A 14,987-nucleotide genomic window follows, 5' to 3' on the forward strand; every position below is an offset into this window, starting at 1 on the left:
ACAGCTCTGAAAGAGAGCCTGCAGCAGTCCATTGCTATCAGGCCTAAATCCATGCAGAAAGGCAGGAGAATTTGGGCTGCATTTCCCTGTAGCCCTCACTCCCACCATCAACAGCCGTGGCCTAAAAATACCCTGGGCTAAAATACCAACATGACAAGGTTTGGAATGCAGGCACTGAGCCAAGGCAGGGCAGCACCTTGGAATGGCAGCAGCAGTGGCAGCAGCTGTGCAGGACACAGGGAGCAGGTTAAACCTTGCTGGTGGATCAGCCAGGACCAGCTTTAGGAGTCTCAGCCTGGTCAGTGCTCAGCTGAGCCCTGGAAGTGGTACAAGCTCAGTGTCCAGACAGCTCCCACACTGCAGCCAGGCACTCTGTGGGTCCAGGGCTTTGGAAGAGGAGGACAAGGAAGACTTTGCAGGATGGGATCTGACCATCACCAAGCTCTCCAGGCAGCAGGGACACACCCTGGCTGGTTCCCAGGAAGGCCACAGAGCTGGGAAGTCATTTTAGCCCTCAGGAGGGGAAAGGAGACAAAGGAGAGCTGACACCAGAGAACCAGTGTGCACAGGGAAGGTTTATTCTCATCACTAACACCTGGGAAGTGGTTTGGAGGAGCAAAGGAATTGTCAGACTGGGAGGAAAAGCAGGTTTTTTTCCTCCCATAAACAAGATGATAGCTGTAAGGAAAACTAAACCACAACAGCTGCTCACAGTGAAGTCCACAGGATTTCTCCAGCTCCACCCTTGTGCAAAACCAGCTCTTCCCATTAAATATAAGAATAAATTGCTTTTCTCTGGGACTAGAGCCAGACCAAACCCTACTAGCAGCCACTCAAAGGAAAAGAAAAAAAAAAAAACCAACAAAATACCCAAACAAAATATATCTTCTTAATAAAAAGCATAAACCACTTCAGTTCTTGCAAGCACTCCGCTCACAACAACATTCCTGCCCAGCTTCCCCAGCCCATTCCGTGGGGCTCCAGGGAAAAAGGACCTCAAGACAGCAGCAATACATGTGTGAAAAGGTGACCAGACAGACTGGGAGGGGACAGGTACCTGCAGACAGACACTGGCAGCCACCCACCCACTGGGGAGGGCAAACAGCCCTGCTGCAGCCTCCAGCTGAAACCAGGAGCTTCCCCAGAGCCAGCAGCTCTTTTTCAGGGCATCTTCCAGCAAAACACTGCATGGGACAAGGGCCCTTCTTTGGGGCAGCATCAACACTGTCAGAACAAAGAGGTAGGGCTGAGCTCACCCCTTCTGGCAGCTGGAGGATTCTCCAGGGAATGAGCCCCCATTTGCTGTGGCTGTACACCCAGGTCACCCACAGGGCTTATTTTGGATTGGCAAAACCTTTCTACAGGTGGGTGAGGCTCCCCCCTGCCCCAAGTGCTGGCACAGTGAGGTCACACAGGGTGCTGGTGACAGGACCAACCCAGGACGTGGCACCTGAGGGGTCTGCAGGACTCAGCAGCAGGAAGGGGCTGCTCCCCTCCAGCTCCAGCTGTCTCAGAGCCTGAGGGGAACCTGACAGCTGTGACAGGCAGAGGACACTGGGAGCCAGAGACCAAACATGCTTCACTGGGCTCCCAGCAGACAGAACTCACATGTGTGGTGTGGGCTGTCCTCACCCCGGGTTCTACAGAGCCTCTGAGCCAAAGGCTCCTTTTGCCAGCACCCACCTCTGCTCAGGCACGTTTTATTCACACAGGAAACGGTTTTTTTCCTCATAAAGTGCAAGAACTTTGCCTCTTACTGACTAGTCAACTAGAAGCATCACAGCCCTCACAGCAGGGAGCAGCAGGCAGGGGAGCAACACCCCACGTTCAGGAGCTCCCAACACACCAGTCACTTCAGCAGGACCTCTGGCTCAGATATGGCCCTGTAGAGCACAAAGCCCATCTCATCAATTTCCTCTTCCAACAGCCCGGAGAACAGGTTGATTTTGGGGTTGAAATAGGAAGGCAGGACTCCTTTCTCCAGGGAGGCCACCAGCTCCTCAAGCACCTGCTGGAACCTGTCAGCAAGGCTCTCCTCTGCCCAGTCCGAGGCAGTGTCACTGAGGTGCAGGATGATGTGGGTCACGGGGCTGCCCCCCAGTTTGTGCAGCCTGGGCTGGCTCTTGCAGACGCCGTTCAGGATGCGGAGGCAGAGCTGCCGAGCCCCAGAGTCGGCAGCATCCAGCTCCTTCACCCTCGACACCTCCGCCCTGTAAAAGCTCTCCAGCCAGAGGTTTTCCACCGGTCCTTCAGGAGGAACAGCCAGAAGAACCTTGTCCTCCATTTCCACCACTGGGAAGAGGGTGATGTTCAGATCAACCTGATCGTGCTTGACCTCCAGCTTCAGCTCCCGGGAGGCCACCACGGGGTGGATGGCACAGCCCAGCAGGCCCCCGATGGCAGGCCAGTTGATGGAGGCCACCAGCAGCTTGTGGAGGGTCTCGTTGAGCACGCTGGAGGAGAGGTACCGGCCCACGATGAACCTGTCCCAGGGGCTGCACCCACGAGGGAAATACCCCAGATCGATCCTCTTGATCATCCAGTACTGGGGGTTCCTCACCACGGTGTCCTCTCCTGAGATGAGGCTCCAGAGCCCGGCGTCAAGAACCACCGGGAGCATGAGCTGGATGTGGTCAGCTGCCAGCACCTCCAGGCCATCGAGCAGGGCTCCACTGAGGAAGAGGCGGCCGAAGGGCAGCTCCGGGAACTTGCTCCGCAGGAAGTTCTGCAGCTGGCTGCAGATGCTCCTGGCCAGCTGTGGGACCAGGGAAACTTGGAACTCGGGCACGGCCAGCTGGCTGCTGTGTGAGAGGAGCTTCTCCTGCAGCGTGAGGCAGTGCAGGGGGCTGGGCTTGACCTGAGGAGCCCCCAGAGGGGCAGAGGAGCCCCTGGGATCTGTGAGAAGGGAAAGGAGAAGTCACAGCTCTGAGCACGTCACCTGAAACCCTCAGCAGCACAAATTGGGTGCCCAGCTCTCAGCCCATCATTCTGGAGGTGACACCAACCTCACCAAGGGCCCCCATCAAGCCTACTGATGCTAACAGCACTTCTCAGCCATGCAGAGCCCAAACCAACCCCAAAACCTGACTGTTCCCAGCCTCACTCCTCAGCCAGGGATGGGAACCAGGCATCAAGGGACCTGCTGCCAGGGCCAGAGAATCACAGAATATGCAGAGTTGGAAAGGACCCACAAAAATCATCCAGTCCAGCTCCTGGCCCGGCACAGACACCCCAGCAATCCCACCCTGCCCCTGAGAGTGTTGTCCAAATGCTCCTGGAGCTCTGGCAGCCTTGGGGCAGGGACCAATCCCTGGGAAGTCTGGGCAGAACCTTTTTCCTAATATCCAACCTAACCCTCCCTGACACAACTGCTGCTGTTCCCTCATGTCCTGTCACTGATCGTCAGAGAGATCATTGAGTGCCTGCTCCTCCACCTCTTCACAAGAGGATTCTACAGACAATCCTGCTCTGGGTCCATTATCTCAGGACATGCCCTGGACCCAGCTGGGCCAGTTTCCCACTTGGAAAAATGCCATCTCCATGGGCAGCTGGACAAGGCAGCCTTTGTCTGCAGCAGCTCCCGAGCACACCTTCCTGCAGGCACAGCTGACCCAGAAAACGAGCACAGCCAACGCTGCTCCAGAGGAAACAAACCCCGACAGCCCCTGCCAGGATACCCTGGGTGTCACCAGAGGTCCTGTTTCCACAGGCATTGCCTAAAAAGGGGCTGAGGCTCGGGAGCCTCCCAGGAGGGCAGGCGCAGTGGGGTCGGCTTTCCGGACACCGAGCTAAAAATACCGCGGAGCTCCGGCAGGGCCGCCCGGAGCACACCAAGGTGATCGTCCTGCCTGGGCACCAGAGCCTCACCTGGCACCACAGGCTGAGCTGGGGACAGCAGGGGCTCGCTGAGGTCCTCCCTTCTCTGCTTCTTGGGGGGTTTTGGTGTTGTCTTGATTAATGCCAAGTCCTGCCAGCTGTCCTCCAGGGATTTCTGCTCAGCTTTGGGATCGCCCTCATCCCGAGGGCTGGTGGCTCGGTCAATCAGCTGGAGGGAAGGAAAACCCAAGAGGACAAGTTGTTATCTTCGTTTTCCATGATTTATGGGTGAAAACAGCCCCTCTGGAGAGGGGACAGCCCCACTCAAGGCTTCTGGTCAGAAAAACACTCAGTTTGGGGGGGAGCCACAAATGTGGACATCATCTTCATGCATGTTTTACATGGAAAACAGATACCCAAATACAACTTAAGTCCCTTTTGGGATGGGATACCACATCCCAAATACTCCAGGCAAAGAGGAATGCATGGTCCCACAGAGTGGGAGCAGGCAGCTCCATGCTCATCACACTGCTGCCAGCACCGGTGGCATTTGTGCCATATGCAAGGAACCAGCTCAGGAGCAAACATCGAGATTTGGGGCACATCTTGCCCCACCACACTGGGGCAAACCCAGCTCTCCTGGGCATCTCGTGGAGCCCTGATCCCCGGCCCAGCCTTACCCTCTTGACAGCCAGCGTGGCGATGGCCAGCACGGCGGCGCCGCTGACGCCCAGCACCAGCCTGGCGTTGGCCAGCAGCACATCGAACACGCTGCCCAGCCCGTCGATGACACTGCCCAGCCCGCCGCTCTCCTGCCGCCTGCCCCGCTGCTGCCAAAACGCCGCCATGGTCGCCCTGCGGAGAACAGGAGTGTCACCCCGGGCTGGGGGACCTGTCACCCCGGGACAGGCACAGCCGCAGGGCGGGAGGGTTTGGGGCACAAGGGGTTCCGCTGCTCCGCTTTCCTCCGGGACAAAGGCTCCCGGCGCCGCCGCCGGGACGGCTGGGTGCGGCCAGGGGGCAAGGGTCACCCGGGGGAGAGAGACACACCGGGGAAGGGGCACTCCCGGGAAGGGACACACCGGGGGAGGAAGGGACACCCCAGCGAACGGGCACCCGCGTGAAGGAAAGGGCAGCCCGGAGAAGGAACGGACACGCCGGGGAAGGGTCACCCGCTCCTCACCCAGCCCTACCGCAAAGCCTCGCGAGGCACCGGAGCGGTACTGCGCCCCGCGGGAAGGGAGTCCCCCCCCGACCCCACTAACCGAGGGGAGGCGGGACCGGGACCGGCACCGGGACCTGCCCGGGCCCGGCGCTGCCCGCGCGCGCCCCCGCGCCGCACTCACCGCGCGCCCCCGGCGCGGCCCCAGCCAATGGGGGCGCGGGCAGCGCAGCCCCGCCCACACGCGCGCGGAAGTCGCGCTCGGCCCCGCCCAGTCCCCGTGTGCGTCACGGCCGGGGCGGAGCCCGCAGGGGGCGGGGCCTGTCGGGGCGCGGCGCCGCCGCAGGGTCCTCCCGCCCTTCCGCCATGGCGGCCACCGGCGTCCTGCCCTTCGTCCGCGGCGTCGATCTCAGCGGCAACGACTTCAAGGTGCGGGGGAGCGGGAGCGGGGGACAGCCCGGCCCACGGCGCCCCGGCGGGCCTGCGCCCCGCGGGGCTGTCAGGCCTGGCTCGGCCCCCGGGCGGGGGAATCCCGGCCCCGGCCCCGCCCGGGTTGGGTGACCCGGGGCAGTCCCGGTCCCGACTCCGTGGGCACTGCGGGGTCGGGGGATCCCTGACCCCCATCAAGCCGCTATGGTTGAGCAACCCGGCCCCCAGCCCACGGGGTCCCGGAGAGACCGGTGATCCTCCAGCTTCCATTCCCATAGGACTGGGCGATCCCGGCTCCCGATCCCATAGGACTGGGCAATCCCATCTCCCATTCCCAGAGGACTGGGCAGTCTCAGCTCCCATTCCCATAGGACTGGGCGATCCCGTCTCCCATTCCCATAGGACTGGGCAATCCCATCTCCCATTCCCACAGAACTGGGCAGTCTCAGCTCCCATTCCCATAGGACCGGGCGATCCCATCTCCCAATCCCATAGGACTGGATCTCCATGGCCCCCAGCTCCCAGTCCCCCAGGAATGATCGATTCCCGTCTGCTAGCTCCCAGGCCCCTAGGACGGGGTGGTCCCAGCCCTCTAGTTCCCAATTTTATGGGACCACTTGATCCCCATCCCCACAGCTCCCCATCCCCTAGGACTGGGTCATCACGACCCTGCACTTCCCAGTCCCATAGGACTGCTCGATCCCAAACCTCCCACGACCACAGAGCCTCAATCAGACTGAGGTGTCCCCATCCTCATCCCGTGGGTCAGGTCCTCACCCTCCTCCTCCTCCTCCCTGCAGGGCGGGTACTTCCCGGAGCACGTGAAGGCGATGACGAGCCTGCGCTGGCTGAAGCTGAACCGCACGGGGCTCTGTTACCTGCCCGAGGAGCTCGCTGCCCTCCAGAAGCTGGTGAGCCCCGTGTTTTGGGGTGGAATGGGGCTCCCCTGTCCCGCTGGGGCCATGGGATCCGACAGGAGCCTGTTCCCTGCCAGCCTCGTGGCTCAGCAGCAGATGCTCCGGTGTCTAATAATAGCACTGAGCTACAATGTGTGGTTGAAATGGGATGCAGGAGCTGTCAGAGGTGGGGCTGGCATGGACTTGCACTCGGTTTCACCTTGTTTTCCTAGAAAACCAGATTAAAAACCATGCTTAGATCCTCTACCCTGTAGCAGAAGGGAAGGGTGATGATTACAGTGGGAGCAGTCAAGGTTTTTGGGGCTTTTTTTCCCTTCTCCTTTGCTAAAGTATATAAAAAGCAGGAGCTGGCAGCTGCCTGGCTTTTTTTTCTGGGTGGCTCAGCCAGGCCCTTGGTGGAGTCGTGGCTCAGCTTGGCTTTGGTGGTGTCCACAGCACATGAGGGACCTCCTCCTGTCAGTGTCAGACAAACTCGAGGCTTTAAACGCTGCCAGGAGTCCCTGTCCCCGTGCCAGGTGCAGGGAATCCCTCTGTGCCACTCCTGCCAGCCCTGCCAGGTGCTCGGGGGCCACAGCAAGACTGAAATCCTGGCATCCCACCCACAGCCTGCCAGTGCCTTGTGTTCCTGAGCAGGCAACAGCCGGGCTGGTGATGCTCAGAGCAAAACATTTCCCCAAGGAAATTCCTCCTACCCCGGCAGTGCCCACGTCTGCCTGTTCCCAGTGAGAGGCACTTCCAAGGACTGGGATCTGTGTGCACAGGGACTGTGTGTGCCAGCTCTGGGCATCCCAGAGCACCCCAAACCCCACAGCAGGGCTGAGGTGTCCAGCCAGGGCTACCCCAGGGGATGAGGGATGTGGAGGCAGCACAGGCACGCTGGGCCAACCAACCAGTTTGGGACTGGGAGTGTCCCAGCAGCCCTGTGTGTGACAGGGTTCACAGGTCCCCAACTGTCCTGGGATGGAAGAGCCTCCCTTGCCCTGCACAGCCCCAGCTCCTCTCTCTGCTCACTGGGGCTTGTCTGGGCCTTCCCTGCAGGAACACCTCTCCGTGAGCCACAACAGCCTCACCACGCTCCATGGAGAGCTCTCCGGCCTGCCCTGCCTCCGGGTGAGTGTCCCCCTCCTGCCTCGGGGTCCCCAGGCACCTCTGGGGTCTGAGGGCACACAAAGGTCATACCTGGGCACCCCAGGGACTCAGCAGGCAGTTGCATTCCTGCCTCTCTCCCCTTTGCAGGCAATTGTGGCTCGTGCAAACAGCCTGAAGAACTCAGGGGTCCCTGATGACATCTTCCAGCTGGATGACCTCTCAGTGCTGGTGGGTGCACAGTCTCCTCAGCTGATGCAGGAGCCAGCTCAGACTCCTGGGTCCCATTCCTGCACCTTGGTGGCTCTTTGTGCTCCTTGGGAGCAGCAGCTCCAAGCCCATGGCTGAGCTCCAGGGCAGCTGGCTGTCAGCAGGGTGACTCTGGCAATGCCTCCTTTAAAGGCTGATGCCCTGGCTGGGCTCCCTGGGTTCCCTGTGTGCTGGGCCAGCTCCTGCTGTGCCCCTGGAGACACCCCCCAGTCCTGAGGTTTGGGTGGTGGTGGCTGGGGGTGACAGCTGCTTTGTGCTCCCATTTTCCCAGGACCTGAGCTACAACCAGCTCACAGAGTGTCCCAGGGAGCTGGAGAATGCCAAGAACATGCTGGTCCTTAACCTTGGCCACAACAGGTGGGTCCAGGCTAGAGTGACCATCTCCCCTTCCTGGCCATGGCCACCTCTGTTGGGCACACTTTGCTCTGGGTCCTGCTCTCTGCCCCTCCTCGAGGGAGAACCAGGGCTGGTCCTAGGCCCTCCTGAATTTCCCCCTGTCCCTGCAGCATTGACACCATCCCCAACCAGCTCTTCATCAACCTGACGGACCTGCTCTACCTGGACCTGAGTGACAACAAGCTGGAGAGTCTCCCACCGCAGATGAGGCGCCTGGTGCACCTGCAGACCCTCATCCTCAACAACAACCCCCTCCTGCACGCCCAGCTCCGGTACAGCCCCGCTCCCCAGGCTGCCTGCCAGCCTGGCAGGGCTGGCACTGAGGTTCCTGCTCCATCCTGATGCTCTCTCTGCCCTCTGGCTCTCCCTGTTCCTCAGGCAGCTCCCGGCCATGACGGCCCTGCAGACCCTGCACCTGCGCAACACCCAGCGCACACAGAGCAACCTGCCCACCAGCCTCGAGGCCCTGGTGAACCTGGCAGGTAGGACTGAGGCATCCAGCCCCACAGAGCCCGCCGAGGGCTCCCCCAGCCCCAGGGTTGGTGTGGCTGGTGGTGTTACCCCGTTTTGTTCCCCAGATGTGGACCTATCCTGTAATGACCTCAGCCGTGTCCCCGAGTGTCTCTACACCCTGGGCAGCCTGCGGCGCCTCAACCTCAGCAGCAACCAGATCACAGAGCTGTCCCTCTGCATCGACCAGTGGACACAGCTGGAGACCCTCAACCTGTCCCGCAACCAGCTCACCTCCTTACCTGTACGTTCCTGCCCTTATGTGCCACCCCTGCTTGTGCTTCCATGGTTCTCCCTCAGCCCACCATCTCCCCCTTCCCCAGTCGGCCATCTGTAAGCTGACCAAGCTGAAGAAGATGTACCTGAACTCCAACAAGCTGGACTTTGATGGGATCCCCTCAGGCATTGGCAAGCTCACCAACCTTGAGGAGTTCATGGCAGCCAACAACAACCTGGAGCTCATTCCTGAGAGCCTGTGCAGGTAAGGAACACACAGCTGGATCTGCTGTGTCCCCAGGAGGGAACACAGGTTGTGTGGTCACAGGTCACCCTGGGCTGGCCTGTCACCAGCATCACTGTCCCACAGGTGCTCCAAGCTGAGGAAGTTGGTGCTGAACAAGAACCGCCTGGTGACTCTGCCAGAGGCCATCCACTTCCTGACAGATTTGGAGGTGGGCACCCAGAACCTCTCTGCCTTGGGCTGGCTCCACCACAGCCCCAGCACCTCCCTGGGACCCCAGGGCTGTAGGGTGGGCTGGATGAGTACCTGCAGTCTGCCCCATGGTTCAGCCCAGGCAGGCCGTGGAGCTCCTCCACATCCCCATATCTCACCAAAGCCTGGAGTGCTCCGGAGGTCTCCATCCCATGCCACGCTCCCAAACATCCCTGTGAGCAGGTCCTTCACTGAGGTGTCTGTGCCCTCCCTGGCAGATCCTGGACGTGCGTGAGAACCCCAGCCTGGTGATGCCCCCGAAGCCGGCGGATCGCTCCTCGGAGTGGTACAACATCGACTTCTCCCTGCAGAACCAGCTCCGCCTGGCCGGGGCCTCCCCCGCCACCGTCGCCGCCGCCGCCGCGGGTACGCCTGCAGGGATGGGGGCACACAGCCCCTGCCTTGGCAGGACCTGGGAGAGCCTGGGGAGCGAGCCCTGCTCCATAGGGTGCCCCACAGGTCACCTCTCACCCCGTGCCCGTGTCCCCAGGGAGCGGCACCAAGGACCCGCTGGCACGCAAGATGCGGCTGCGGCGGCGCAAGGACTCTGCCCAGGATGACCAGGCCAAGCAGGTGCTGAAGGGCATGTCGGATGTGGCCCAGGAGAAGAATAAGAAGATAGAGGTAGGGTCTGGGGTGGGAGAGGGCATCCCAATGTCCCTGGCCTACCTTGGGTGCCGGCAGGGTTCTGGTCATCCCTAATTTGACCTGTTCCTGTCCCACAGGAGAGTGGGGAGGCGAAGGCACCGGACCTGAAGACACGGCGCTGGGACCAGGGCCTAGAGAAGCCCCAGCTGGACTACTCAGAGTTCTTCAGCGAGGACGTGGGGCAGCTGCCCGGCCTCTGTGTCTGGCAGATTGAGAACTTCGTGCCCACGCTGGTGGATGAGGCTTTCCACGGCAAGTTCTACGAAGCCGACTGCTACATTGTGCTCAAGGTACCCGGGAAGGACCAAGGGTCCCCTGCATTCCCTGCTGGGAGGTGCAGCCATCCCTTCTCACATCCTGTCCTTCCCAGACCTTCCTGGATGAGAATGGTTCCCTGAACTGGGAGATCTACTACTGGATAGGGCAGGAGGCCACACTGGACAAGAAGGCTTGTTCAGCCATCCACGCCGTCAACCTCCGCAATTACCTGGGGGCTGAGTGCCGCAGCATCCGGGAGGAGATGGGGGATGAAAGTGAGGAGTTCCTTCAGGTGAGCCCAACCCCAGCTCCCCTGTAGCCCCTGACCCCTCCTGTCCCACCCTCACCCCCTCCCTGCCCCCAGGTCTTTGACAATGACATCTCCTACATCGAGGGTGGCACGGCCAGCGGTTTTTTCACTGTTGAGGACACGCAATATGTCACCAGGTACAGCTGGGGATGGGCTGGGGGGATGTGTGGGGCAGGCAGTGCCCCATGTCCTACCATGGCTGTCCCTTCCCCAGGCTCTACCGTGTCTATGGGAAGAAGAATGTCAAGCTGGAGCCGGTGGCACTGAAAGGGACATCGCTGGACCCCCGGTGAGTGGCCAGGGGACAGAGGGACCTTGCAGAAGGTTCAGCAGGATCCACCTGAGACATTATAGCTGCAGTTCTGTGGTGCAAATGGGCTATGCCAGCACCTTTCTACAAAAATATGGGTTCAAACTCCCCTTGGTGCCCTGCAGGGACCCCCTGGATGGGGAGGATGCTCAGCACATCCCATTCTCTCCTGACTCCTCTAACCTCTCTCCACCAGGTTTGTTTTCCTCCTGGACCATGGCCTGGACCTCCTGGTGTGGCGTGGGAGCCAGGCCACGCTGAGCAGCACCACCAAGGCCAGGTAGGGCTGGTGGGGGTGCTGGGGTGTGGGGAGCCCAGCTGCCATCTCACCTGCTCTCACTGCAGGCTCTTCGCCGAGAAGATCAACAAGAACGAGCGGAAGGGCAAGGCTGAGATCACGCTGCTCACCCAGGGCCAGGAGACGCCCGAATTCTGGGAGGTGCTGGGGGGCCAGCCCGAGGAGATCCGACCCTGTGTCCCCGATGACTTCCAGCCCCACAAGCCCAAGCTGTACAAGGTGGGGAGCTGCATCCATAGGGCCACCAGCCCTGCTGGGGTCCTGCAGTCCCCACTCACCTCTGTCCCCATCCCCTCTGCAGGTTGGCCTTGGCCTGGGCTACCTGGAGCTTCCCCAGATCAATTACAAGCTCTCTGTGGAGCACAAGAAGAGACTGAAGGCTGATCTGATGCCAGAGATGCGCCTGGTAGGATGGGGCGGGGAGGTTCTCCCAGTCTGACCAGTGAGACTGGATTCATGTCCCTTCTGCCTCCAGCTGTGCCCTGGGAGAGGGAGGTTCAACCAGCAGCACCTGGCTGGGGGATGCTCTGCTCTGTTGGGAGCAGGCAGGGTGTTTTCCAGCTGGGAAAGCCTGCAGGTGCCTGACCTCCTCTTCCCTGTGGTGCCCTCAGCTGCAGAGCCTGCTGGACACCAAGAGCGTGTACATCCTGGACTGCTGGTCTGATGTCTTCATCTGGATCGGGAGGAAGTCGTCGCGGCTGGTGCGGGCAGCGGCGCTGAAGCTGAGCCAGGAGCTGTGCACCATGCTGCACCGGCCCAAGCACGCCATGGTCACCAGGAACCTGGAGGGCACCGAGTGCCAGGTGGGGCATGGACCCCTCAGATGGGTGCTGGGTGCCTGGGAGGGGGCTGGGGCTGAGGCTCTGTTACCTGCTCCCCAGTTTACACCTTGAACGACTGGACGTGGCACCCGGTGCTCTGGTCTGGTTGATGAGGTGGGGATCGGTCACAGGTTGGACTCGATGATCTTGGAGGTCTTTTCCTGCCTTGATGATTCTGTGATGCAGGTGTTCAAGTCCAAGTTCAAGAACTGGGATGACGTCCTGCGCGTGGATTACACCCGGAACGCCGAGACAGTGCTGCAGGACGGCGGCCTGGCCGGCAAGGTCCGCAAGGACGCCGAGAAGAAGGACCAGATGAAGGCCGACCTCACCGCGCTCTTCCTGCCCCGCCAGCCCCCCATGCCCCTCAGCGAGGTAGGGCTGGGCACCCCCATGAATCCCCCATGGCGTGGGGCTGGGTGCTGATGGAGGGGCTGGGGGGCTGATGCAGCTCGTGGGGCCACAGGCGGAGCAGCTGATGGAGGAGTGGAACGAGGACCTGGATGGCATGGAGGGCTTCGTGCTGGAGGGCAAGAAATTCACTCGCCTGCCCGAGGAGGAGTTTGGCCACTTCCACACCCATGACTGCTATGTCTTCCTGTGCAGGTGACAGCTGGCTTGTCCCCTCTCAGGGGCTGCTGGACCACCTTGTCCCCAACCTCCCTCCCCAGCCCTCCCGACTGTCCCATCCCTCACATCACTCCCTGTTCCTGCCCTCAGGTACTGGGTGCCAGTGGAGTATGAGGAGGATGAGGAGAAAAAGAAGAAGGGTGAAGGCAAAGGGGAAGAAGAGGGTGAGGAGGAAGAGGAGGAGAAGCAGCCAGAGGAAGACTCCCAGTGCATCGTCTACTTCTGGCAGGGCCGGGAGGCCTCCAACATGGGCTGGCTCACCTTCACCTTCAGCCTCCAGAAGAAGTTTGAGAGTCATTTCCGTGGCAAGCTGGAGGTGACGCAGTGTGGGGGTGACACAGGGGTGCCCCAGCTTTGCCTCTCTTCTTCTCCATCCCCTCTCTGCCCCTCAGGCTGAGGCAGGAGACAGCAGCAGAGATGGGAGCTGGCAGGGGGGTGCAGCTGGGGCTTGGAACTATGTTTGGGAAGTCCCAATTCCCCTTCTGACACCCACCCCTGTGCAGGTGGTGCGCATGACCCAGCAGCAGGAGAACCCCAAGTTCCTCTCACACTTCAAGAGGAGGTTTGTGATCCACCGGGGCAAGAGGAAGGACCGGGTCAGCACTCCCCAGCCCAGCCTGTACCACATCCGCACCAACGGCGGGGCCCTCTGCACCAGGTCAGTGCCAGGCAGCACCCACGGGTGCCACATCCAGCTGGGATGCCTGCTGGTGGGCACAGCTGCCAGCTCTCCCTCTGATTTGTGCCTTGGGGGCTCCATCTCCAGGTGCATCCAGATCAACACGGACGCTGCTCTGCTCAACTCCGAGTTCTGCTTCATCCTCAAGGTACTGCTCGTGGCTGAGCATCCTCAGGGCTGCCTGGCTGCCCTCCTGCCTCCCTGGGCAGCCCTGACTCCACTGTCCCCCAGGTGCCTTTTGAGAGCACGGACAACCAGGGCATTGTCTACACCTGGGTGGGCCGGGCAGCTGATCCCGACGAGGCCAAGCTGGCTGAGGACATCATGAACCACATGTTTGATGACTCCTACAGCAAACAGGTGAGCAGGGATCAGTGCCACCTTACCTGGATGACAGTGACCACCCAGGCCACACTCAGCCCTGTTCCTGCCCTTTAGGTCATCAACGAGGGAGAAGAACCTGAGAACTTCTTCTGGGTGGGCATTGGGGGCCAGAAGCCCTACGATGAAGATGCTGACTACATGAAGTACTCACGGCTCTTCAGGTCAGCACTGGCCTGGAGGGGGATGCTCCAGTCTGGGCTGCTTCCCTTCCTCCCACAGAGCCCATCCCCGTTGGGAACCAACCAGCTAAAACAGCCACTCCATCACATCCCTGCCCTCTATGTGAGCCGAGTCCTGACAAACTCATGCCTGATGCTGTCCCTCTCCATCTCCCTGCAGATGCTCCAATGAGAAAGGTTATTTCTCCGTGTCAGAAAAGTGCTCAGATTTCTGCCAGGATGACCTGGCTGATGATGACATCATGCTGCTGGACAATGGGCGGGAGGTGAGCTGGGGGCATGAGGCTCTCCTGGGCCCAGATCTTCCAGTGGCTCTGTGGGCTGAGCCCAGCTGCTCATCCTTTCTGCAGGTCTACATGTGGGTGGGCACCCAGACTAGCCAGGTGGAGATCAAGCTGAGCCTCAAGGCGTGCCAGGTAAGACCTCCCTCCATCCTGGGACTGCGTGGGGGAGGATTTGGGCACTTCCATCTCCCCTCAGGGCCCTGACCTGGGTGCTGCAGAGCTCTGGGCTGGGGAATACCGACCCCGGAGGTGGGTGAGGCCAGGATCCCCACGGCAGTGCTCTGCCCCAGGTCTACATCCAGCACATGCGCTCCAAGGACCCCACACATCCCCGCAAGCTCCGGCTGGTGCGCAAAGGCAACGAGCCCTGGCCCTTCACCCGCTGCTTCCACGCCTGGAGCGTGTTCCGCAAGCCGCCCACCTAAGGGTGGGGGGCACCCAGTGCCCCGGGCACGGCCCCCCGGCACGGCCAGCCCAGCACCCGCGCTGCCGCCAACGCCAGGCTCAGCCTGGAGCCTCTCCCCCCGAGCCGGGGCCAGGGGGATCACTGGGGCTGTCCCTCTGTCCCCCCTTCTCCCAGCTCAGCCCCTGCCCTTCCAGGGGGCATACGGGGTGGTGTGGGCTCCTGTCACACCCTGCTTGGGGATGCTGCTGCCCCAAACCAGTGCCGAGCTCCCGCAGTGACTGGGGGACAGGAGTGACTCCCAGTTTGAGTGGGAGGATGCTTTGCTAAGGAGAACGGTGGGGGAGTGAGGGGCTCTCAGCCCTGGGCCTTACAGCTGGTCCCTGGTGTCCTGGGGAATAGACCCCCAGCAGGGATCAGCCCATCTGGATCATATCAATAAAGGCTGTACTTCTCACCTCGACCCTGTGCCAGGCTCTGACTCA

General features: G+C 61.1%; 2 protein-coding genes across 6 annotated transcripts; one reads left to right on the forward strand and one right to left on the reverse strand.

The window, feature by feature from the left end:
* Positions 1–420: 420 nt before the first annotated feature.
* On the reverse strand, positions 421–6,279 carry MIEF2 (mitochondrial elongation factor 2). Of its 5 annotated transcripts, none has more exons than XM_084216702.1 (4): positions 6,185–6,279; positions 4,497–4,671; positions 3,868–4,045; positions 421–2,895 (listed from the first exon to the last, which is right to left on the reverse strand). In XM_084216702.1, the coding sequence occupies exons 2-4, from the start codon at positions 4,662–4,664 to the stop codon at positions 1,850–1,852; spliced, it is 1,392 nt and encodes a 463-aa protein (XP_084072828.1). In that variant the 5' UTR covers positions 4,665–4,671; positions 6,185–6,279; the 3' UTR covers positions 421–1,849. The 5 variants fall into 5 exon arrangements, with proteins under 5 accessions (XP_084072828.1, XP_084072826.1, XP_084072824.1 ...); XM_084216700.1 differs by lacking the exon at positions 6,185–6,279 and adding an exon at positions 5,163–5,183; XM_084216698.1 differs by lacking the exon at positions 6,185–6,279 and adding an exon at positions 5,082–5,158.
* FLII (FLII actin remodeling protein) lies at positions 5,276–14,965 on the forward strand. Its single transcript, XM_084216695.1, has 30 exons — positions 5,276–5,407; positions 6,208–6,318; positions 7,363–7,434; positions 7,561–7,641; positions 7,952–8,037; positions 8,187–8,348; positions 8,455–8,558; positions 8,655–8,830; positions 8,910–9,067; positions 9,173–9,257; positions 9,517–9,664; positions 9,789–9,922; positions 10,024–10,236; positions 10,317–10,496; positions 10,569–10,651; positions 10,729–10,803; positions 11,021–11,104; positions 11,170–11,341; positions 11,424–11,528; positions 11,734–11,925; positions 12,130–12,318; positions 12,410–12,549; positions 12,664–12,889; positions 13,077–13,231; positions 13,340–13,400; positions 13,484–13,612; positions 13,691–13,797; positions 13,976–14,081; positions 14,166–14,231; positions 14,390–14,965. Exons 1-30 carry the CDS (start codon positions 5,345–5,347, stop codon positions 14,522–14,524), a joined length of 3,798 nt encoding a protein of 1,265 aa, XP_084072821.1. The 5' UTR covers positions 5,276–5,344; the 3' UTR covers positions 14,525–14,965.
* The last annotated feature ends 22 nt before the right edge of the window (positions 14,966–14,987 follow it).

Source organism: Fringilla coelebs (genome assembly GCF_963513975.1).
Source record: "Fringilla coelebs genome assembly, chromosome: 16".
In the NCBI taxonomy this organism is placed as follows: Eukaryota; Metazoa; Chordata; class Aves; order Passeriformes; family Fringillidae; genus Fringilla; species Fringilla coelebs.

Coding starts and splice junctions, on each gene's coding strand:
- MIEF2 (XM_084216702.1), bottom strand. CDS start 4,664: ATGGCGGCGTTTTGGCAGCAGCGGGGCAGGCGGCAGGAGAGCGGCGGG. Junction 4,046..4,496: donor CCACGCTGGCTGTCAAGAGG/GTAAGGCTGGGC, acceptor CCTTCCCTCCAG/CTGATTGACCGAGCCACCAG. Junction 2,896..3,867: donor AGCTCAGCCTGTGGTGCCAG/GTGAGGCTCTGG, acceptor CCCTTCTCACAG/ATCCCAGGGGCTCCTCTGCC.
- FLII (XM_084216695.1), top strand. CDS start 5,345: ATGGCGGCCACCGGCGTCCTGCCCTTCGTCCGCGGCGTCGATCTCAGC. Junction 8,831..8,909: donor ACCAGCTCACCTCCTTACCT/GTACGTTCCTGC, acceptor CCCCTTCCCCAG/TCGGCCATCTGTAAGCTGAC. Junction 9,258..9,516: donor ACTTCCTGACAGATTTGGAG/GTGGGCACCCAG, acceptor CCTCCCTGGCAG/ATCCTGGACGTGCGTGAGAA.